At 56.6% G+C, this 24,981-nt stretch overlaps 1 protein-coding gene across 6 annotated transcripts in view; it reads left to right on the top strand.

The window, feature by feature from the left end:
- The window catches only part of MYBPC2 (myosin binding protein C2), a 117,304-nt gene that overhangs the window by 16,131 nt on the left and 76,192 nt on the right, over window positions 1–24,981 (top strand). For 5 of the 6 annotated variants that reach the window (XM_090127566.1, XM_090127564.1, XM_090127565.1 and 2 more), the window contains exons 7-13: window positions 4,136–4,181; window positions 6,898–6,957; window positions 10,050–10,243; window positions 14,648–14,780; window positions 17,524–17,648; window positions 18,786–18,891; window positions 24,062–24,228. In XM_090127566.1, the coding sequence (XP_089983692.1) occupies window positions 4,136–4,181; window positions 6,898–6,957; window positions 10,050–10,243; window positions 14,648–14,780; window positions 17,524–17,648; window positions 18,786–18,891; window positions 24,062–24,228 (831 nt within the window). Of the gene's footprint in view, window positions 1–4,135; window positions 4,182–6,897; window positions 6,958–10,049; window positions 10,244–11,958; window positions 12,011–14,647; window positions 14,781–17,523; window positions 17,649–18,785; window positions 18,892–24,061; window positions 24,229–24,981 lie in introns of those variants that run through there. The other variant, XM_090127569.1, reaches the window with a different exon arrangement.

Raw genomic sequence — 24,981 nt, 5'->3', positions numbered from 1 at the left:
AAAGCCAAGAAACCCCCCAAAAATCTGGGATCTCCACTCCAAAAGACCCCATAAAATGCCTCCCCCCCTCCCATCCCCCCACTGCTCCTTCAGCATCGATGTGGAGGGTGAGACCCCCCCCAAATAAACTAGAACCCCCCCCAAAATAATAGAGACCCCCCCCCATAAAAAATTGGGACCCCCCCCCAAATCCCAAAGCCAAGAAACCCCCCAAAAATCCGGGATCTCCACTCCAAAAGACCCCATAAAAGTGCCTCCGCCCCCCACTGCTCCTTCAGTATGGATGTGGAGGGTGAGACCCCCCCCCCAAAATAATAGGGACCCCACAAATGTCCCTACACGCATTGGGGTCATTTTGGGGTCATTTGGGGTCACTTTGGAGGCATTCGAGGTCACTTTGGGGTCATTTGGGGTCATTCAAGGTCATTTTAGGGACATTTTGGGGTCGTTTTGGGGTCGCTCAAGGTCACTTTGGGGTCATTTTGGGGTCACTTTGGGGTCGTTTTAGGGTCATTCATGGTCACTTTGGGGTCATTCAAGGTCACTTTGGGGTCATTTGGGGTCATTCGAGGTCATTTTGGGGTCGTTTTAGGGTCATTCAAGGTCACTTTGGGGTCATTTGGTGTCATTCGAGGTCATTTTGGGGTCATTCGAGGTCATCTTAGGGACATTTTTGGGTCTTTTTGGGGTCATTTTGGGGTCATTCAAAGTCATTTTAGGGACATTTTGGGTCGTTTTGGGGTCATTCAAGGTCACTCAGGGTCACTTTGGGGTCATTCAAGGTCACTTTGGGGTCATTTTGGGGCCATTTGGGGTCATTCAAGGTCACTTTGGGGTCATTTGGAGGCACTTTCGAGTTATTTTGGGGTCACTTTGGGGTCATTTGTGTTCATTCAAGGTCACTTCGGGGTCATTCAGGGTCATTTTGGGGACATTTTTGGGTCATTCAAGGTTACTCAAGTTCACTTTGGGGTCATTCAAGGTCACTTTGGGGACATTTGGGGTCATTCAAGGTCACTCAGGGTCACTTTGGGGTCATTCAAGGTCACTTTGGGGTCATTTTGGGGACATTTGGGATCATTCAAGGTCACTTTGGGGTATTTTGGGGGGCATTTTGGGGTCATTTGGAGTCAATTTGGCGTTATTTTGGGGTCACTTTGGGCCATTTGGGGTCATTCAAGGTCACTTTGGGGTCATTTGGGGTCATTTTAGGGACATTTTTGGGTCGTTTTGGGGTCGCTCAAGGTCACTTTGGGGTCATTCAAGGTCACTTTGCGGACATTTGGGGTCATTCATGGTCACTCAAGGTCACTTTGGGGACATTCGGGGGACATTTTGGGGTCACTTTGGGGTCACCTTGGGGTCGTTTTAGGGTCATTCAAGGACACTTTGGGGTCATTCAAGGTCACTTTGGGGTCGTTTTAGGGTCATTCAAGGTCACTTTGGGGTCATTCAAGGTCTCTTTGCGGTCATTTGGGGTCATTCAAGGTCACTTTGGGGTCATTCAATGTCACTTTGGGGTCATTTTGGGGTCATTTTGGGGTCATTCAAAGTCATTTTAGGGACATTTTGGGTCGTTTTGGGGTAACTCAAGGTCACTTTGGGGTCATTCAAGGTCACTTTGGGGTCATTTGGGGTCATTCGAGGTCATTTTGGGGTCATTCGAGGTCATTTTATTGACATTTTTGGGTCGTTTTGGGGTCGCTCAAGGTCACTTTGGGGTCATTCGGGGGACATTTTGGGGTCACTTTGGGGTCACCTTGGGGTCATTTAGGGTCATTCAAGGTTACTTTGGGGTCATTCAAGGTCATTTTGGGGACATTTGGGGGACATTTTGGGTCATTCAAGGTCTCTTTGGGGTCGTTTTAGGGTCATTCAAGGTCACTTTGGGGTCATTTTGGGGTAATTTGGGGTCATTCAAGGTCACTTTGGGGTCGTTTGGGGTCACTTTCAGGTTATTTTGGGGTCACTTTGGGGTCATTTGGGTTCATTCAAGGTCACTTCTGGGGTCATTCAGGGTCATTTTGGGGACATTTTTGTGTCACTCAAGGTCACTCAAGGTCACTTTGGGGTCATTTGGGGTCACTTTGGGGACATTTGGGGGACATTTGGGGTCATTTGGGGTCATTCAAGGTCACTTTGGGGTCATTTGGGGGACATTTGGTGTCACTATGGGGTCATTTAGGGTCAATTAAGGTCACTTTGGGGTTATTTGGGGGTCATTTGGGGTCACCTTGGGGTCGTTCAAGGTCACTGTGGTGTCGTTCTGGGGTCATTCACGGTCACTTTGGGGTCACTTTGGGGTCATTCAAGGTCACTTTGGGGTCTTTTTGGTGTCATTTGGGGTCATTCAAGGTCACTTTGGGGTTATTTTGGGGTCAATTTGGGGTCATTTAGGGTCATTCAAGGTCACTTTGGGGTGATTTTGGGGACACTTTGGGGTCATTCAAGGTCACTTTGGGGTTATTTGGGGGACATTGGGGGTCATTTGGGGTCATTCAAGGTCACTTTCGGGTCGTTTTGGGGTCATTCAAGGTCATTTTGGGGACATTTGTGGGTCATTTGGGGTCATTCAAGGTCATTCAAGGTCACTTTGGGGTCATTCAAGGTCGTTTTGGGGTCATTCAGTGTCATTTGGGGGACATTTGGGGGTCATTTGGATCATTCAAGGTCACTTTGGGGTCATTTTGGGGACACTTTGGGGTCATTCAAGGTCACTTTGGGGTCGTTTTAGGGTCATTCAAGGTCACTTTGGGGTCGTTCAAGGTCACTTTGGGGTCGTTTTAGGGTCATTCAAGGTCACTTTGGGGTCATTTGGGGACATTTGGGGGTCATTTGGGGTCATTCAAGGTCACTTTGGGGTCGTTTTAGGGTCATTCAAGGTCACTTTGGAGTCACTTTGGGGTCATTTTGGGGTCACTTTATGGTCATTTTGGGGTCACTTTGGGGTCACTTTGGGGTCATTTTGGGGTCACTTTGGGGTCACTCTATTGGGTCACTGGGGTTACATTGATGTCACTTTTGGTGTCACTTTGGTGTCACTTTGGGGTCATTTTGGGGTCACTCTATTGGGTCACTTTGGGGTCACTCTATGGGGTCACCTTGGGGTTACATTGGGGTCACTTTTGGAGTCACTTTGGGGTCATTTTGGGGTCATTTTGGGATCACTTTGGGGTCACTCTATTGGGTCACTTTGGGGTTACATTGAGGTCACTTTTGGGATCACTTTGGTGTCACTTTGGGGTCACTTTTGGGGTCATTTTGGGGTCATTTTGGGATCACTTTGGGGTCACTCTATTGGGTCACTTTGGGGTTACATTGATGCCACTTTTGGGGTCACTTTGGGGTCATTTTGGGGTCATTTTGGGGTCACTTTGGGGTCACTCTATTGGGTCACTTTGGGGTTACATTGAGGTCACTTTTGGGATCACTTTGGTGTCACTTTGGGGTCATTTTGGGGTCACTTTGGGGTCACTCTATTGGGTCACTTTGGGGTTACATTGATGCCACTTTTGGGGTCACTTTGGGGTCATTTTGGGGTCATTTTGGGGTCACTTTGGGGTCACTCTATTGGGTCACTTTGGGGTTACATTGATGTCACTTTGGGGTCACTTTGGGGTCACTTTGGGGTCACTCTATTGGGTCACTTTGGGGTTACATTGGGGTCACTTTTGGGGTCACTTTTGGGGTCACTCTATTGGGTCACTTTTGGGGTCACTTTTGGGGTCACTTTGGGGTCATTTTGGGGTCACTATGGGGTTACATTGGGGTCACTTTGGGGTCACTCTATGGGGTCACCTTGGGGTTACATTGGGGTCACTTTTGGAGTCACTTTGGGGTCATTTTGGGGTCACTATGGGGTTACATTGGGGTCACTTTGGGGTCACTCTATGGGGTCACTTTTGGGGTCACTTTTGGTCACTTTTGGGGTCATTTTGGGGTCACTTTGGGGTCACTATATGGGGTCACTTTGGGGTTACATTGATGCCACTTTTGGGGTCACTTTGGTGTCACTTTGAGGTCATTTTGGGGTCATTTTGGGGTCACTCTATTGGGTCACTTTGGGGTCACTTTTGGGGTCACTTTTGGGTCACTTTGGGGTCACTTTGGGGTCACTTTTGGGGTCTCTTCGCAGCCCCCCGCCCCAGTGACGGCAATGTCCTGCAGGCCTTCAAACGCACGTGAGTGAGACCCCCCCCCAAATAAAAGAAATTGGGGACCCCCCCCTCATTCCCCCCCCCCAAAACCCAAATCCCTCCTCACACTCTGAGCCCACCCCCAAAAAATGGGACCCCCCCCATAAATGGGACCCCCAAACCCTCCCCATTTATGGGACCCTCCCCCCCAAACTGGGAACTCCCCCATTTATGGGACCCCCCCCCCCAAAAATGGGACCCCCCCATAGATGGGACCCTCCCCAAATCCTCCCCATTTTAGGGACCACCCACCTCACATTGATGAGGACCCCCCCCCCAAATCCTCCCCATTTATGGGACCCCCTATAAAACTGGGAACCCCCCCATAAATGGGATCCCCCCCCAAAATCCTTCTATTTATGGGACCCCCCCCAATCTGGGACCCCTCCCCAGTGATGGGACCCCCAAATCCTCCCTATTTATGGCCCCCACCAATCAGGGAACCCCCATAGGTGGGACCCCCCCCAAATCCTCCCCATTTATGGGACCCCCCCCCAAATAAAAGAAATTGGGACCCCCTCCCATTCCCCCCCCCCAAAATCCCAAATCCCTCCATACACACTGAGACCCCCCCCAAAAAATGGGACCCCCCCCCATAAATGGGACACCCAAACCCTCCCCATTTATGGGACCACCCCCCCCAAACTGGGAACCCCCCATTTATGGGACCCCCCCCCAAATCCTCCCCATTTATGGGACTCCCCCCCAATCTGGGACCCCTCCCCAGTGATGGGACCCCCAAATCCTCCCCATTTCTGCCCCCCCCCCCCCCACCAAACTGGGGAACCCCCATAGGTGGGACCCCCCCCTCAAAACCTCCCCATTTATGGGACCCCCCCCAAATAAAAGAAATTGGGGACCCCCCCCTCATTCCCCCCCCCCAAATCCCAAATCCCTCCTCACACTCTGAGCCCACCCCCAAAAAATGGGACCCCCCCCATAAATGGGACCCCCAAACCCTCCCCATTTATGGGACCCTCCCCCCCAAACTGGGAACCCCCCCATTTATGGGACCCCCCCCCCCAAATCCTCCCCATTTATGGGACCACCCCCCCCAAAAATGGGACCCCCCCATAGATGGGACCCTCCCCAAATCCTCCCCATTTTAGGGACCACCTCACATTGATGAGGACCCCCCCCCCCAAATCCTCCCCATTTATGGGACCCCCTATAAAACTGGGAACCCCCCCAGAAATGGGATCCCCCCCCCCAAATCCTCCTATTTATGGGACCCCCCCCCAATCTGGGACCCCTCCCCAGTGATGGGACCCCCAAATCCTCCCTATTTATGGCGCCCCCCCCCCAATCAGGGAACCCCCATAGGTGGGACCCCCCCCTCAAAACCTCCCCATTTATGGGACCCCCCCCAAATAAAAGAAATTGGGGACCCCCCCCTCAATTCCCCCCCCCAAATCCCAAATCCCTCCTCACACTCTGAGCCCACCCTCAAAAAATGGGACCCCCCCATAAATGGGACCCCCAAACCCTCCCCATTTATGGGACCCTCCCCCCCAAACTGGGAACCCCCCCATTTATGGGACCCCCCCCCCCAAATCCTCCCCATTTATGGGACCACCCCCCCCAAAAATGGGACCCCCCCATAGATGGGACCCTCCCCAAATCCTCCCCATTTTAGGGACCACCTCACATTGATGAGGACCCCCCCCCCCAAATCCTCCCCATTTATGGGACCCCCTATAAAACTGGGAACCCCCCCAGAAATGGGATCCCCCCCCCCAAATCCTCCTATTTATGGGACCCCCCCCCAATCTGGGACCCCTCCCCAGTGATGGGACCCCCAAATCCTCCCTATTTATGGCGCCCCCCCCCCCAATCAGGGAACCCCCATAGGTGGGACCCCCCCCTCAAAACCTCCCCATTTATGGGACCCCCCCCAAATAAAAGAAATTGGGGACCCCCCCCTCATTCCCCCCCCCCAAATCCCAAATCCCTCCTCACACTCTGAGCCCACCCCCAAAAAATGGGACCCCCCCCATAAATGGGACCCCCAAACCCTCCCCATTTATGGGACCCCCCCCCCCAAATCCTCCCCATTTATGGGACCCCCCCCCCAAATAAAAGAAATTGGGACCCCCTCCCATTCCCCCCCCCCAAAATCCCAAATCCCTCCATACACACTGAGCCCCCCCCCAAAAAATGGAACCCCCCCCCCATAGATGGGACCCCCTCCCCAAATCCTCCCCATTTATGGACCCCTCCCCCCCCCCCCCAATCAGGGAACCCCCATAGGTGGGAACCCTCCCCCCAAATCTTCCCCATTTATGGGACCACCCCCCCCAAAAATGGGACCCCCCCATAGGTGGGACCCCCCCCCAAATCCTCCCCATTTATGGGACCCCCTATCAAAATGGGAACCCCCCCATAATTGACATCCCCCCCAAACCCTTTTTTGCCTCCCCCTCCCCTCCCAAACTGGGAACCCTCATAGATGGGACCCCCCCCCATAAATTGGGACCCCCTCCCCCCCCATAGTTGGGACGCCCCCCCAAATCCTTCCCATTTATGGGACCCCCCCCCCCCCCCCCAAAACCAGGACTTCCCTATGGATGCGACGCCCGCAGCCCTGACCCCCCCCCCCCAACCCCCAATTATTAACGACCCCACCCCCCAATTATTAACACCCCCAACCCCTAATTAATTAATTACTATTCCCCCCCCCTCACTTCACCCCCCCCTGTAGGGGTGAGGGCAAAGATGACACTGCGGGAGAGCTGGACTTCAGCGGGCTGCTCAAAAAGAGGTGTGCAATGAGTGTGCAAGGGGTGTGCAAGGGGAGTGCAAAGGGAGGGGGTCCCTATGGGGTCTCTGTGGGTCCCTATGGGGTCCTTATGGGGTCCCTGTGTCTCTGTGGGTCCCTATGGGGTCTCTATGTCTCCCTATGGGGTCCCTGTGTGTCCCTATGTGTCCCTATGGGTCCCTATGGGTCCCTATGGGTCCCTGTGGGTCCCTGTGTCTCCCTATGCGTCCCTATTTCTCCCTGTGTCTCCGTATGACTCCCTATGCCTCCCAGTGGGTCCCTATGTCTCCCTATGTCTCCCTACGGGTCCCTATGTCTCCCTATGTCTCCCAGTGGGTCCCTATGTCTCCCTATGTCTCCCTATGTCTCCCTGTGGGTCCCTATGCCTCCCTATGCGTCCCTATTTCTCCCTGTGTCTCCGTATGACTCCCTATGCCTCCCAGTGGGTCCCTATGCCTCCCAGTGGGTCCCTATGTCTCCCTATGCCTCCCTATGCCTCCCTGTGCCTCCCTATGCCTCCCTATGTCTCCCTATGCCTCCCTATGTCTCCCTATGCCTCCCTATGTCTCCCTATGGGTCCCTATGTCTCCCTATGTCTCCCAGTGGGTCTCTATGTCTCCCTGTGTCTCCCTATGTCTCCCAGTGGGTCCCTATGCCTCCCTATGCCTCCCTATGTCTCCCAGTGGGTCCCTATGGGTCCCTGTGGGTCCCTATGTCTCCCAGTGGGTCTCTATGTCTCCATATGTCTCCCAGTGGGTCCCTATGTCTCCCTATGGGTCCCTATGTCTCTCTATGTCTCCCAGTGGGTCCCTATGTCTCCCTGTGTGTCCTATGTCTCCCTATGTCTCCCTATGGGTCTCCCTATGGGTCCCTATGCCTCCCTATGCCTCCCTATGCCTCCCTATGTCTCCCATTGGGTCCCTATGTCTCCCAGTGGGTCCCTATGCCTCCCTATGCCTCCCTATGCCTCCCTATGCCTCCCTATGTCTCCCTATGGGTCTCCCTATGGGTCTCCCTATGGGTCCCTATGCCTCCCTATGTCTCCCTATGGGTCTCCCTATGGGTCCCTATGCCTCCCTATGTCTCCCTATGACTCCCTATGTCTCCCAGTGGGTCCCTATGTCTCCCTGTGGGTCCCTATGCCTCCCTGTGGGTCCCTATGTCTCCCTATGTCTCCCAGTGGGTCTCTATGTCTCCCTATGTCTCCCAGTGGGTCCCTATGTCTCCCAGTGGGTCCCTATGTCTCCCAGTGGGTCCCTATGGGTCCCTATGTCTCCCTATGGGTCCCTATGCCTCCCTATGCCTCCCTATGCCTCCCTATGTCTCCCTATGTCTCCCTATGGGTCCCTATGTCTCTCTATGTCTCCCTATGTCTCTCTATGTCTCCCAGTGGGTCCCTATGTCTCCCTGTGTGTCCTATGTCTCCCTATGTCTCCCTATGAATCCCTGTGTCTCCCTATGTCTCCCTATGTCTCCCTGTGGGTCCCTATGTCTCCCTATGTCTCCCTATGGGTCTCCCTATGGGTCCCTATGCCTCCCTATGTCTCCCTATGACTCCCTATGTCTCCCAGTGGGTCTCTATGTCTCCCTATGTCTCCCAGTGGGTCCCTATGGGTCCCTGTGGGTCCCTATGTCTCCCTATGACTCCCTATGTCTCCCAGTGGGTCTCTATGTCTCCATATGTCTCCCAGTGGGTCCCTATGGGTCCCTGTGGGTCCCTATGCCTCCCTGTGGGTCCCTATGTCTCCCTATGTCTCCCTGTGGGTCCCTATGTCTCCCTGTGGGTCCCTATGTCTCCCTGTGGGTCCCTATGCCTCCCTGTGGGTCCCTATGTCTCCCTATGTCTCCCAGTGGGTCCCTATGGGTCCCTGTGGGTCCCTATGTGTCCCTATGACTCCCTATGTCTCCCAGTGGGTCTCTATGTCTCCCTGTGGGTCCCTATGCCTCCCTGTGGGTCCCTATGTGTCCCTATGTCTCCCTATGTCTCCCAGTGGGTCCCTATGTCTCCCAGTGGGTCCCTATGGGTCCCTATGTCTCCCTGTGGGTCCCTATGCCTCCCTATGCCTCCCTATGCCTCCCTATGTCTCCCTATGTCTCCCTATGGGTCCCTATGTCTCTCTATGTCTCCCTATGTCTCTCTATGTCTCCCAGTGGGTCCCTATGTCTCCCTGTGTGTCCTATGTCTCCCTATGTCTCCCTATGCCTCCCTGTGTCTCCCTATGTCTCCCTATGTCTCCCTGTGGGTCCCTATGTCTCCCTATGTCTCCCTATGGGTCTCCCTATGGGTCCCTATGCCTCCCTATGTCTCCCTATGACTCCCTATGTCTCCCAGTGGGTCCCTATGTCTCCCTGTGGGTCCCTATGCCTCCCTGTGGGTCCCTATGTCTCCCTGTGTGTCCTATGTCTCCCTATGTCTCCCAGTGGGTCCCTATGTCTCCCAGTGGGTCCCTATGGGTCCCTATGTCTCCCTATGGGTCCCTATGCCTCCCTATGTCTCCCAATGGGTCCCTATGCCTCCCTATGTCTCCCAGTGGGTCCCTATGCCTCCCTATGTCTCCCTATGTCTCCCTATGGGTCCCTATGTCTCCCTATGTCTCCCAGTGGGTCCCTATGTCTCCCTGTGTGTCCTATGTCTCCCTATGTCTCCCTATGGGTCTCCCTATGGGTCCCTATGCCTCCCTATGTCTCCCTATGCCTCCCTATGGGTCCCTATGTCTCCCTATGTCTCCCAGTGGGTCTCTATGTCTCCATATGTCTCCCAGTGGGTCCCTATGTCTCCCTGTGTGTCCTATGTCTCCCTGTGTCTCCCTATGGGTCTCCCTATGGGTCCCTATGCCTCCCTATGACTCCCTATGTCTCCCAGTGGGTCCCTATGGGTCCCTGTGGGTCCCTATGTGTCCCTATGTGTCCCTATGTCTCCCAGTGGGTCCCTATGCCTCCCTATGCCTCCCTATGTCTCCCTATGTCTCCCTATGCCTCCCTGTGTCTCCCTGTGTGTCCCTGCACGTCTCTATGTGGCCCCCTGCGGTACCCGAGCGTGCAAGGCGGGCGTGCAAGACGCGTGTGTCGTCCCCCCCCCCCCGCCCCCCCAACAGGGAGGTTCAGGTGGAGGAGAAGAAGAAGAAGAAGGACGAGGACGATCAGTTCCCCCCCGAGATCTGGGAGCTGCTGAAGGGGGTCACCAAAAAGAGCGAATACGAGCGCATCGCCTTCCAGTACGGCATCACCGACCTCCGGGGGATGCTGAAAAGGCTCAAAAAGGTCCACGTGGAGCCCAAAAAGAGCGAAGGTGGGGGCTGGGGGGGGATTGGGGGGGTTGGGGTTATGGGGGGGTATGGGGTTGTGGGGTTATGGGGGGTTATAGGGGGTTTGGGGGGATGGGGGGAGGTGGGGGGATGCTGAAATGGGTCCAAAAGGTCCACGTGGAGCCCAAAAAGAGCGAAGGTGGGGGCTGGGGGGGGCTGGGGGGGTGTGGGGTTATGGGGTTGTGGGGTTATGGGGGGTAATAGGGGGTTATGGGGTTGTGGGGGGATGGGGGGAGGTGGGGTGATGCTGAAAAGGCTCCAAAAGGTCCACGTGGAGCCCAAAAAGAGCGAAGGTGGGGGGTGGGGGGGGCTGGGGGGGGGCTGGGGGGGTGTGGGTTAATGGGGTTGGGGGGTTTGGGGGGGATATGGGGGGTTATGGGGGTGTGGGGTTATGGGGTGGTGCTGATAAGGCTCCAAAAGATCCACGTGGAGCCCAAAAAGAGGGGAGGTGGGGGCTGGGGGGGGCTGGGGGGGGCTGGGGTTATGGGATCATGTAGGGGATGTGGGGTTATGGGGTGATATGGGGGGTTATGGGGGGATATGGGGGGTTATAGGGGGTGTGGGTTTATGGGGTGATGCTGAAAAGGCTCAAAAAGGTCCACGTGGAGCCCAAAAAGAGCGAAGGTGGGGGCTGGGGGGGGCTGGGGGGGTGTGGGGTTATGGGGTTGTGGGGTTATGGGGGGTAATAGGGGGTTATGGGGGTGTGGGGGGATGTAGGGAGGTGGGGGGATGCTGAAATGGGTCCAAAAGGTCCACGTGGAGCCCAAAAAGAGCGAAGGTGGGGGCTGGGGGGGGCTGGGGTTATGGGATCATGTAGGGGATGTGGGGTTATGGGGTGATATGGGGGCTTATGGAGGGATATGGGGGGTTATGGGGGTGTGGGGTTATGGGGTGATGCTGAAATGGGTCCAAAAGGTCCGCGTGGAGCCCAAAAAGAAGGCAGGTGGGGGCTGGGGGGGCACTGGGGGGGGCTGGGGGGGGCTGGGGTTATGGGGGGGTATGGGGTTGTGGGGTTATGGGGGGTTATAGGGGGTGTGGGGGCATGGGGGGAGGCGGGGTGATGCTGAAATGGGTCCAAAAGGTCCACGTGGAGCCCAAAAAGAGGGGAGGTGGGGGCTGGGGGGGGCTGGGGGGGGCTGGGGGGGGTGTGGGTTAATGGGGTTGGGGGGTTTGGGGGGGATATGGGGGGTTATGGGGGTGTGGGGGGATGGGGGGAGATGGGGGGAGATGGGGGGATGCTGAAAAGGCTCCAAAAGGTCCACGTGGAGCCCAAAAAGAGGGGAGGTGGGGGGTGGGGGGGGCTGGGGGGGCTGGGGGGGCGTGGAGTTATGGGGGTGGTATGGGGTCATATAGGGGATGTGGGGTTATAGGGGGTGAGGGGTTATGGGGTGATGCTGAAAAGGCTCAAAAAGGTCCACGTGGAGCCCAAAAAGAGCGAAGGTGGGGGGTAGGGGGGGCTGGGGGGGGCTGGGGGGGGCGTGGGGTTAGGGGGGGGTATGGGGTTGTGGGGTTATGGGGGGATATGGGGGGTTATGGGGGTGTGGGTTTATGGGGTGATGCTGAAATGGGTCCAAAAGGTCCACGTGGAGCCCAAATAGAGGGGAGGGGGGGCTGGGGGGGGCGTGGGGTTATGGGGGGGTATGGGGTTGTGGAGTTATGGGGGGATATGGGGGGATATGGGGGCTTATGGGGGTGTGGGGTGATGCTGAAAAGGCTCCAAAAGGTCCACGTGGAGCCCAAAAAGAGCGAAGGTGGGGGCTGGGGGGGGTGTGGGGTTATGGGGTTGTGGGGTTATGGGGGGATATGGGGAGTTATGGGGGTGTAGGGTTATGGGGTGATGCTGAAATGGGTCCAAAAGGTCCACGTGGAGCCCACGTGGTGTCACTTTTGGGGTCATTTTGGGGTCTCTTTGGGGTCATTCAAGGTCACTTTGGGGACATTTAGGGGTCGTTTAGGGGTCATTCAAGGTCACTTGGGGGTCACGTTGCGGTCCTTAGGGGTCATTCAAGGTCACTATGGGGTCATTTTGGGGTCACTTCGGGGTCATTTGGGGTCATTCAAGGTCTCTTTGGGGTCATTCAAGGTCACTTTGGGGACATTTTGGGGTCACTTTGGGGTCATTTGGGGTCATTGAAGGTCTGTTTGGGGTCACTTTGGGGTCAATAGGGGTCATTCAAGGTCACTTTGGGGTCATTTGGGGACATTCAAGGTCATTTTGTGGTCATTTTGGGGTCACTTTGGGGTCACTTTGGGGTCATTTTGGGGTCATTTGGGGTCATTGAAGGTCTGTTTGGGGTCACTTTGGGGTCAATAGGGGTCATTCAAGGTCACTTTGGGGTCATTTGGGGTCATTTGGGGGTCATTCAAGGTCACTTTGGGGTCATTCAAGATCACTTTGAGGACATTTGGGGTCATTCAAGGTCCCTTTGGGGTCATTTTCGGGTCACTTTGGGGTCATTTGGGGTCATTCAAGGTCTGTTTGGGGTCACTTTGGGGTCAATAGGGGTCATTCAAGGTTACTTTGGGGTCATTTGGGGTCATTCAAGGTCATTTTGGGGTCACTTTGGGGTCATTCAAGTTCACTTTGGGGTCATTTTGGGGTCATCAAGGTCATTTGGGGTCACTTTGGGGTCATTTTGGGGGCATTTTGGGGACATTTTGGAGTAATTTGGGTCAGTCAAGGTCACTTTGGGGTCATTTTGGGGTCTCTTTGGGGTCGTTTTGGGGTCATTCAAGGTCACTTTGGGGTCATGTTTGGGTCATGTTGGGGTCGTTTTGGGGTCATTTTGGCGTCAGTTTTGGGGTCACTTTTGGGGTCATTTGGGGTTCACTTTGAGGTCATTTGGGGTCATTGGGGGGCGTGGGGTTATGGGGGGGGTATGGGGTCATATAGGGGATGTGGGGTTATGGGGTCATTTTAGGGTCAATTGGCGTTCTGTGGGGCCCTATGGGGTCCTGTGGGATCCTGTGGGGCCTTATGGGGTCACTTGGGGTCCTGTGGGGCCATATGAAGTCTATTGAGGTTCTGTGGGGCCCTATGGGGTCCTGTGGGGCCATATGGGGTCATTTGGGGTCCTGTGGGGCCCTATGGGGTCAATTAGTGTTCTGTGGGGCCCTATGGGTTCTTGTGGGGCCATATGGGGTCATTTGGGGTCCTGTTGGTTCCTGTGGGGCCCTATGGGATCATTTGGGGTCCTGTGGGGCCCTATGGGGTCTTGTGGGGCCCTATGGGATCATTTGGGGTCCTGTGGGGCCATATGGAGTCAATTGGCGTTCTGTGGGGCCCTATGGGGTCATTTGGGGTCCTGTTGGTTCCTGTGGGGCCCTATGGGATCATATGGGGTCCTGTGGGGCCTATGGGGTCATTTGGGGTCCTGTGGGGCCTTATGGGGTCACTTGGGGTCCTGTGGGGCCATATGAAGTCTATTGAGGTTCTGTGGGGCCCTATGGCGTCCTGTGGGGCCTTATGGGGTCATATGGGGTCCTATGGGGCCATATGGGGTCAATTGAGGATCTTCGGGCCCTATGGCACCCTGTGGGATCCTGTGGGGCCCTATGGGATCATATGGGGTCCTATGGGCCCATATGGGGTCAATTGAGGATCTTTGGGACCTATGGGGCCTTGTGGGATCCTGTGGGGCCCTATGGGGTCATTTGGGGTCCTATGGGCCCATATGGGGTCAACTGAGGATCTTTGTGCCCTATGGGGCCTTGTGGGATCCTGTGGGGCCCTATGGGGTCATTTGGGGTCCTATGGGGCCATATGGGGTCAATTGAGGATCTTTGGGCCCTATGGCGCCCTGTGGGATCCTGTGGGGCCCTATGGGGTCATTTGGGGTCCTATGGGGCCATATGGGGTCAATTGAGGATCTTTGGGCCCTATGGCACCCTGTGGGATCATGTGGGGCCCTATGGGGTCATTTGGGGTCCTATGGGGCCATATGGGGTCAATTGAGGATCTTCGGGCCCTATGGCGCCCTGTGGGATCCTGTGGGGCCCTATGGGGTCATATGGGGTCCTGTGGGGCCATATGGGGTCAATTGAGGATCTTCGGGCCCTATGGCGCCCTGTGGGATCCTGTGGGGCCCTATGGGGTCATTTGGGGTCCTATGGGGCCATATGGGGTCAATTGAGGATCTTTGGGCCCTATGGCGCCCTGTGGGATCCTGTGGGGCCCTATGGGGTCATTTGGGGTCCTATGGGGCCCTACAGAGTCAATTGAGGATCTTTGTGCCCTATGGGGCCTTGTGGGATCCTGTGGGGCCCTATGGGGTCATTTGGGGTCCTATGGGGCCATATGGGGTCAATTGAGGATCTTTGGGCCCTATGGCGCCCTGTGGGATCCTGTGGGGCCCTATGGGGTCATTTGGGGTTTTTCCCCCCCCCAGCGTTCATCCGGAAGCTGGACCCCGCCTACCAGGTGGACAAAGGGAACAAAATCAAACTGGTGGTGGAGCTGAGCGACCCCGACCTGCCCCTAAAGTGGTACAAAAACGGGCAGCTGCTGAAACCCAGCACCAAGTGAGTGGGGGAGGGGAGGGGCTGTGGGGGCACGGGGGGCAATGGGGTCAATGGGGGCAATGGGGTCAATGGGGGGAATGGGGTCAATGGGCGGAATGGGGGCATTGGGGTCAATGGGGGCACTGGGGTCAATGGGGGGAATGGGGTCAATGAGGGGAATGGGGCACTGGGGCCAATGGGGGAATTGGGGTCAATGGGGTCAATGGGGGGAATGGGGTCAATGGGGGCATTGGGGTCAATGGGGGCAATGGGGTCAATGGGGGGAATGGGGGCATTGGGGCCAATGGGGGCAATGGGGGTAATGGGGTCAATGGGGGTAAATGGGGGCATTGGGAGCATTGGGGGCAATGGGGGGAATGGGGTCAATGGGGGGAATGCGGGCATTGGGGGCAACGGGGGCCAATGGGGGCAATGGGGGCAATGGGGGCATTGGGGTCAATGGGGGCAATGGGGGCAATGGGGGGAATGGGGTCAATGGGGCCATTGGGGTCAATGGGGGTAATGGGGTCAATGGGGGTAATGGGGCCAATGGGGTCAATGGGGGTAAATGGGGGCAATGGTGTGAATGGGGGCATTGGGAGCATTGGGGGAAATGGGGGTAATGGGGTCAATGGGGGATATTGGGGTAATGGGGTGAAAGGGGGCATTGGGGTCAATGGGGGGAATGGGGGCATTGGGGGCAAATGGGGGCAATGGGGGTAAATGGGGGCATTGGGGCCAATGGGGGGAATGGGGGAAATGGGGGTAATGGGGTCAATGGGGGCATTGGGGTCAATGGGGTCAATGGGGGCAATGGTGTGAATGGGGGCATTGGGAGCATTGGGGGAAATGGGAGTAATGGGGTCAATGGGGGAAATGGGGGTAATGGGGTGAATGAGGGCATTGGGGTCAATGGGGGGAATGGGGGCATTGGGGGCAATGGGGACAATGGGGGTATTGGGGTGAATAGGGGCTTTGGGGTCGATGGGGGAAATGGGGTCAATGGGGTGAAAGGGGGTAGTGGGGTCTAATGGGGGCATTGGGGGCAATGGGAGGAATGGGGGTAATGGGGTCAATGGGGTCAATGGGGGCATTAGGGTCAATGGGGGCATTGGGGACAATGGGGGTAAAGGGGGGTAATGGGGTCAATGGGGGATATTGGGGTCAATGGGGGTAATGGGGTCAATGGGGACATTGAGGGCATTGGGGTGAATGGGGGCAATGGGGTGAATGGGGGTGTGTATGGGGTCAGTAGGGGGTTGTGGGGTCAGTAGGGGTGTGTATGGGGTCAGTAGGGTGTTGTGGTGTCAGGATGGGGTGTGTATGGGGTCAGTAGGGGGTTGTGGTGTCAGTAGGGGGTGTGTATGGGTTCAGTAGGGGGTGTGTATGGGGTCAGTAGGGGGTTGTGGGGTCAGTAGGGGGTTGTGGGGTCAGTAGGGGGTGTGTATGGGGTCGGTAGGTGGTTGTGGGGTCAGGATGGGGTGTGTATGGGGTCAGTAGGGGGTTGTGGGGTCAGTAGGGGGATGTGGGGTGAGGATGGGGTGTGTGGGGGGTCAGTAGGGGGTTGTGGGGTCACTAGGGGGTGTGTATGGGATCAGTAGGGGGTTGTGGGGTCAGGATGGGGTGTGTATGGGGTCAGTAGGGGGTTGTGGGGTCAGTAGGGGATGTGTATGGGGTCAGTAGGGGGTTGTGGGGTCAGGATGGGGTGTGTATGGGGTCGGTAGGTGGTTGTGGGGTCAGGATGGGGTGTGTATGGGGTCAGTAGGAGGTTGTAGGGTCAGTGTGGGGTGTGTATGGGGTCAGTAGGGGGTTGTGGGGTCAGTAGGGGATGTGTATGGGGTCAGTAGGGGGTTGTGGGGTCAGGATGGGGTGTGTATGGGGTCGGTAGGTGGTTGTGGGGTCAGGATGGGGTGTGTATGGGGTCAGTAGGAGGTTGTAGGGTCAGTGTGGGGTGTGTATGGGGTCAGTAGGGGGTTGTGGTGTCAGTAGGGGGTGTGTATGGGTTCAGTAGGGGGTGTGTATGGGGTCAGTAGGGGGTTGTGGGGTCAGTAGGGGGTTGTGGGGTCAGTAGGGGGTGTGTATGGGGTCGGTAGGTGGTTGTGGGGTCAGGATGGGGTGTGTATGGGGTCAGTAGGGGGTTGTGGGGTCAGTAGGGGGATGTGGGGTGAGGATGGGGTGTGTGGGGGGTCAGTAGGGGGTTGTGGGGTCACTAGGGGGTGTGTATGGGATCAGTAGGGGGTTGTGGGGTCAGGATGGGGTGTGTATGGGGTCAGTAGGGGGTTGTGGGGTCAGTAGGGGATGTGTATGGGGTCAGTAGGGGGTTGTGGGGTCAGGATGGGGTGTGTATGGGGTCGGTAGGTGGTTGTGGGGTCAGGATGGGGTGTGTATGGGGTCAGTAGGAGGTTGTAGGGTCAGTAGGGGGTTGTGGGGTCAGGATGGGGTGTGTATGGGGTCAGTAGGGGGTTGTGGGGTCAGTAGGGAGTGTGAGGTCAGTAGGGGGTTGTGGGTCAGTAGGGGTTTGTATGGGGTCAGTAGGGGGTTGTGGTGTCAGTAGGGGTGTGTATGAGGTCAGTAGGGGGTTGTGGGGTCAGTAGGGAGTGTGAATGGGGTCAGTAGGGTGTTGTGGGGTCAGTAGGGGATGTGTATGGGGTCGGTAGGGGGGTTGTGGGGTCAGGATGGGGTGTGTATAACCCCTAGTTGTAGTGTACCCCATAGAGCACCCCAGGGTGACCCCATAAAACCCCACACCCCCCCGACCCCGCAGGTACGTGTTTGAGAACGTGGGGCTGAAGCGGATCCTGACGATCCACAAGTGCTCCCTGGCCGACGACGCGGCCTACGAGTGCCGGGTGAACGACGAGAAGTGCTTCACCGAGGTCTTCGTCAAAGGTGCCACAGCCATCCCATAAACGGCCCATAAATGTCCCATAAACGTCCCATAAACGTCCCATAAATGTCCCATAAATGTCCCATAAACGGCCCATAAACAGCCCATAGCCATCCCATAAACGGCCCATAAACGGCCCATAAACGTCCCATAGCCATCCCATAAACGGCCCATAAACATCCCATAAATGTCCCATAGCCATCCCATAAACGACCCATAAATGGCCCATAAACGGCCCATAGCCATCCCATAAACATCCCATAAATGTCCCATAAATGTCCCATAGCCATCCCATAAATGGCCCATAGCCGTCCTATACAACCCCACACGACCCCACACGACCCCACACAACCCCATACAACCCCATAGAGCCCCATACAACCCCATACAACCCCATAGAGCCCCATACAACCCCATAGAGCCCCATACAACCCCATATAACCCCATACAACCCCATACAACCCCATACAGACCCCATAGAGCCCCATACAGACCCCATAGAGCCCCATATAACCCCATACAGACCCCATACAACCCCATAAGACCCCATACAACCCCACATAACCCCACACAACCCCATACAGACCCCATAGAGCCCCATACAGACCCCATACAGACCCCATACAACCCCACACAACCCCATACAACCCCACACAACCGCACACAACCCCATACAACCCCATACAGCCCCATACAACCCCATACATCCCCATACAACCCCATACAACCCCATACAACCCCATAGAGCCCCATAAGACCCCATACAACCCCACACAACCCCATACAACCCCACACAACCCCATACAGACCCCATACAACCCCATAAGACACCATACAACCCCATACAACCCCATAGAGACCCACACAACCCCATATGACCCCACACGACCCCATACAACCCCATAGAGCCCCATACAACCCCATACAACCCCATACAACCCCACACAACCCCATATGACCCCACACGACCCCATACAACCCCATACGACCCCATACAGCCCCATGCAGACCCCATACAGACCCCACACGACCCCATACAACCCCATAAGACCCCACACGACCCCACATAACCCCACACAACCCCATAAGACCCCATACAACCCCATACGACCCCCCGCGCCCCCCGTTTCTCCCCCCAGAGCCCCCGGTGACGGTGGTCCGCGGCCTGGAGGACCAGCAGGTGGTGGTGGGCGACCGCGTGGTGCTGGAGGCCGAGGTGTCTGAGGAGGGGGCGCAGGTCATGTGGTACGGATGGACCCCGGGGGGCAGCACCCCACACAGCGACACCCCATAGAGCGACACCCCACACAGCAACACCCCACACAGCGACACCCCATAGAGCAACACCCCATGGAACAGCATCCCATACAGCAACACCCCACAGAGCAACACCCCACACAGCAACACCTTCATAGAGCAACACCCCATACAGCGACACCCCATAGAGCAACACCCCATGGAGCAACACCCTCATAGAGCAACACCCCACACAGCGACACCCCATAGAACAACACCCCACAGAGCAACACCCCATAGAGCAACACCCCATAGAGCAACACCCCACACAGCAACACCCCATAGAGCAACACCCCACACAGCGACACCCCACACAGAGACACCCCACACAGCAACACCCTCATAGAGCAACACCCCATAGAGCAACACCCCATAGAGCAACACCCCACAGAGCAACACCCCATGGAGCAACACCCCATAGAGCAACACCCCACACAGCAACACCCCACACAGTGACACCCCATAGAGCAACACCCCACACAGCGACACCCCACACAGCAACACCCCACAGAGCAACACCCCATAGAGCAACACCCCACAGAGCAACACCCCACACAGCGACACCCCACACAGCAACACCCCACACAGCGACACCCCACAGAGCAACACCCCATAGAGCAACATCCCACACAGCGACACCCCATAGAGCAACACCCCATAGAGTGACACCCCACACAGCGACACCCCACACAGCAACACCCCACACAGCAACACCCCATAGAGCGACACCCCATGGAACAGCATCCCACACAGCAACACCCCATAGAGCAACACCCCACACAGCGACACCCCATAGAGCAACACCCCACACAGCAACACCCCATAGAGCAACACCCCACACAGCGACACCCCACACAGCGACACCCCACACAGCGACACCCCATAGAGCAACACCCCACACAGCAACACCCCATAGAGCAACACCCCACACAGCGACACCCCACAGAGCAACACCCCATAGAGCAACACCCCATAGAGCAACACCCCACACAGCGACACCCCACACAGCAACACCCCACACAGCAACACCCCATAGAGCGACACCCCATGGAACAGCATCCCACACAGCAACACCCCATAGAGCAACACCCCACACAGCGACACCCCACAGAGCAACACCCCATAGAGCAACACCCCATAGAGTGACACCCCACACAGCGACACCCCACACAGCAACAACCCACACAGCAACACCCCATAGAGCGACACCCCATGGAACAGCATCCCACACAGCAACACCCCATAGAGCAACACCCCACACAGCGACACCCCATAGAGCAACACCCCACACAGCAACACCCCACACAGCGACACCCCATAGAGCAACACCCCACACAGCAACACCCCATAGAGCAACACCCCACACAGCGACACCCCACACAGCGACACCCCATAGAGCAACACCCCACACAGCAACACCCCATAGAGCAACACCCCACACAGCGACACCCCACACAGCAACACCCCACACAGCGACACCCCATAGAGCAACACCCCACACAGCGACACCCCATAGAGCAACACCCTCATAGAGCAACACCCCACACAGCGACACCCCATAGAGCAACACCCCACACAGCGACACCCCACAGAGTGACACCCCAAAGAGCAACACCCCACACAGCGACACCCCACAGAGTGACACCCCAAAGAGCAACACCCCACACAGCGACACCCCATAGAGCAACACCCCACACAGTGACACCCCATGGAGCAGCACCCCATAGAGCAACACCCCACACAGCGACACCCCACACAGCGACACCCTCATAGGGCAACACCCCATGGAGCAACAACCCATAGAGCAACACCCTCATAGAGCAACACCCCACACAGCGACACCCCATAGAACAACACCCCACAGAGCAACACCCCATGGAGCAACACCCCATAGAGCAACACCCCACACAGCAACACCCCATAGAGCAACACCCCATAGAGCAACACCCCACAGGGCAACACCCCATGGAGCAACAACCCATAGAGCAACACCCTCATAGAGCAACACCCCACACAGCGACACCCCATAGAACAACACCCCATAGAGCAACACCCCACAGAGCAACACCCCATGGAGCAACACCCCATAGAGCAACACCCCACACAGCGACACCCCACACAGCAACACCCTCATAGAGCAACACCCCACACAGCAACACCCCATAGAGCAACACCCCACACAGCGACACCCCACACAGCGACACCCCATAGAGCAACACCCCACACAGCAACACCCCATAGAGCAACACCCCACACAGCGACACCCCACACAGCAACACCCCACACAGCGACACCCCATAGAGCAACACCCCACACAGCGACACCCCATAGAGCAACACCCTCATAGAGCAACACCCCACACAGCGACACCCCATAGAGCAACACCCCACACAGCGACACCCCACAGAGTGACACCCCAAAGAGCAACACCCCACACAGCGACACCCCACAGAGTGACACCCCAAAGAGCAACACCCCACACAGCGACACCCCATAGAGCAACACCCCACACAGTGACACCCCATGGAGCAGCACCCCATAGAGCAACACCCCACACAGCGACACCCCACACAGCGACACCCTCATAGGGCAACACCCCATGGAGCAACAACCCATAGAGCAACACCCTCATAGAGCAACACCCCACACAGCGACACCCCATAGAACAACACCCCACAGAGCAACACCCCATGGAGCAACACCCCATAGAGCAACACCCCACACAGCAACACCCCATAGAGCAACACCCCATAGAGCAACACCCCACAGGGCAACACCCCATGGAGCAACAACCCATAGAGCAACACCCTCATAGAGCAACACCCCACACAGCGACACCCCATAGAACAACACCCCATAGAGCAACACCCCACAGAGCAACACCCCATGGAGCAACACCCCATAGAGCAACACCCCACACAGCGACACCCCACACAGCAACACCCTCATAGAGCAACACCCCACACAGCAACACCCCATAGAGCAACACCCCACAGAGCAACACCCCATGGAGCAACACCCCATGGAGCAACACCCCATAGGGCAACACCCCACACAGCGACACCCCATAGAGCAACACCCCATAGAGCAACACCCCACACAGCGACACCCCACACAGCAACACCCCATGGAGCAACACCCCACACAGCGACACCCCATAGAGCAACACCCTCATAGAGCAACACCCCACACAGCAACACCCCATAGAGCAACACCCCACACAGTGACACCCCATGGAGCAGCACCCCATAGAGCAACACCCCACACAGCGACACCCCACACAGCGACACCCTCATAGGGCAACACCCCATGGAGCAACAACCCATAGAGCAACACCCTCATAGAGCAACACCCCACACAGCGACACCCCATAGAACAACACCCCACAGAGCAACACCCCATGGAGCAACACCCCATAGAGCAACACCCCACACAGCAACACCCCATAGAGCAACACCCCATAGAGCAACACCCCACACAGCGACACCCCATAGAGCAACACCCTCATAGAGCAACACCCCACACAGCAACACCCCATAGGGCAACACCCCATGGAGCAACAACCCATAGAGCAACACCCTCATAGAGCAACACCCCACACAGCAACACCCCATAGAGCAACACCCCACAGAGCAACACCCCATGGAGCAACACCCCATGGAGCAACACCCCATAGGGCAACACCCCACACAGCGACACCCCATAGAGCAACACCCCATAGAGCAACACCCCACACAGCGACACCCCACACAGCAACACCCCATGGAGCAACACCCCACACAGCGACACCCCATAGAGCAACACCCTCATAGAGCAACACCCCACACAGCAACACCCCATAGAGCAACACCCCACAGAGCAACACCCCATGGAGCAACACCCCATAGAGCAACACCCCACACAGCGACACCCCATAGAGCAACACCCCACACAGCAACACCCCATAGAGCAACACCCCACAGAGCAACACCCCATGGAGCAACACCCCATGGAGCAACACCCCATAGGGCAACACCCCACACAGCGACACCCCATAGAGCAACACCCCATAGAGCAACACCCCACACAGCGACACCCCACACAGCAACACCCCATGGAGCAACACCCCACACAGCGACACCCCATAGAGCAACACCCCACCCGACCGCATATGACCCCATAGCACCCCATCCAACCCCCTATGACCCCATACCACCCCATATGACCCCACCCGACCCCATATGACCCCATAGCACCCCATCCAACCCCATACCACCCCATATGACCCCACCCAACCCCATATGACCCCATACGACCCCATATGACACCACCCGACCCCATACGACCCCATATGACCCCATAGCACCCCATACGACCCCATATGACCTCATATTTCCCCATACGACCCCATATGACCCCATATGACCGCATAGCCACCCCATACAACCCCATACAGACCCCATACCACCCCACCCGACCCCATACGACCCCATAGCACCCCATCCAACCCCATATGACCCCATACCACCCCAGATGACCCCATACAGACCCCATATGACCCCATATAACCCCATATGACCCCATAGCACCCCATTCAACCCCATATGACCCCATACCACCCCATATGACCCCATATGACCCCATAGCACCCCATCCGACCCCATCTGACCCCACACGACCCCATATGACCCCATACCACCCCATATGACCCCACCCGACCCCATATGACCCCATATGACCCCATATGACCCCATTGAGCCCTATAGAGCCCCATACAGACCCCATAGCACCCCATCCAACCCCATACGACCCCATACGACCCCACACGACCCCATATGACCTCATACAGACCGCATCCGACCCCATATGACCCCATACCACCCCATATGACCCCATATGACCCCATAGCACCCCATCCAACCCCATATGACCCCATACCACCCCATATGACCCCATACAGACCCCATATGACCCCACCCGACCCCATACGACCCCATACCACCCCATATGACCCCATATGACCCCATATGACCCCATTGAGCCCTATAGAGCCCCATACAGACCCCATACCACCCCATATGACCCCATACGACCCCATATGACCCCACCCGACCCCATATGACCCCACCCCACCCCATAGGATGAAGGACGGGGTGGAGCTGACCCGCGAGGACGCCTTCAAGTACCGCTTCAAGAAGGACGGCAAGAAGCACTTCCTCATAATTAACGAGGCCGTGCTGGAGGACAGCGGGCACTACAAGATCATGACCAACGGCGGGGAGAGCGACGCCGAGCTCAGCGTCGAAGGTCTGGGGTTTTTATGGGGTTTTTGGGGGCTTTTGTGGGGTTTTGTGGGGTTATGGGGTCACTATGGGGTAATATAGGGTCATTATGGGTCCCTATGGGGTGATGGTGTGGGCACTACAAGATCATGACCAACGGCGGGGAGAGCGACGCCGAGCTCAGCGTCGAAGGTCTGGGGTCCTTATGGGGTTTTTGGGGGCTTTTGTGGGGTTTTGTGGGGTTATGGGGTCACTATGGGGTGATGGCGGCACAGCGGGCACGACAAGATCGTGACCAACGGTGGTGAGAGCATGGAAGGTCTTATGGGGTTCTTATGGGGTTATGGGGTCCTTATGAGGTCCTTATGGGGTTATGGGGTTCGTATGGGGTCCCCTATAGGGTCTGTATAGGGTTATGGGGTAATATGGGGTCATTATGGGGTCATTATGGACCCCTATGGGTGATGGTGGCACTGCAAGATCACGAACAATAGTGGGGAGAGCGTGGAAGGTTTGATGCGGTCCTTCTGGGGTTATGGGGTCCTTATGGGGTTATGGGGTTCCTATGGGGTCCCTATAGGGTCTCTATGGGGTCTGTATGGGGTTATGGGGTCATTCTGGAGTCCCTCTGGGTCCCTATGGGGTGATGGTGGCACAGCGGGTACGACAAGATCGTGACCAACGGTGGTCAGAGCATGGAAGGTCTTATGGGGTCCTTATGGGGTCCTTCTGGGGTTATGGGGTCCTTATGGGGTTATGGGGTTCCTATGGGGTCCCT

This window comes from Phasianus colchicus, chromosome 31, assembly GCF_987193195.1.
Source record: "Phasianus colchicus chromosome 31, bPhaCol1.hap1.1, whole genome shotgun sequence".
In the NCBI taxonomy this organism is placed as follows: Eukaryota; Metazoa; Chordata; class Aves; order Galliformes; family Phasianidae; genus Phasianus; species Phasianus colchicus.
This window is presented reverse-complemented; position numbering and strand designations above follow the sequence as displayed.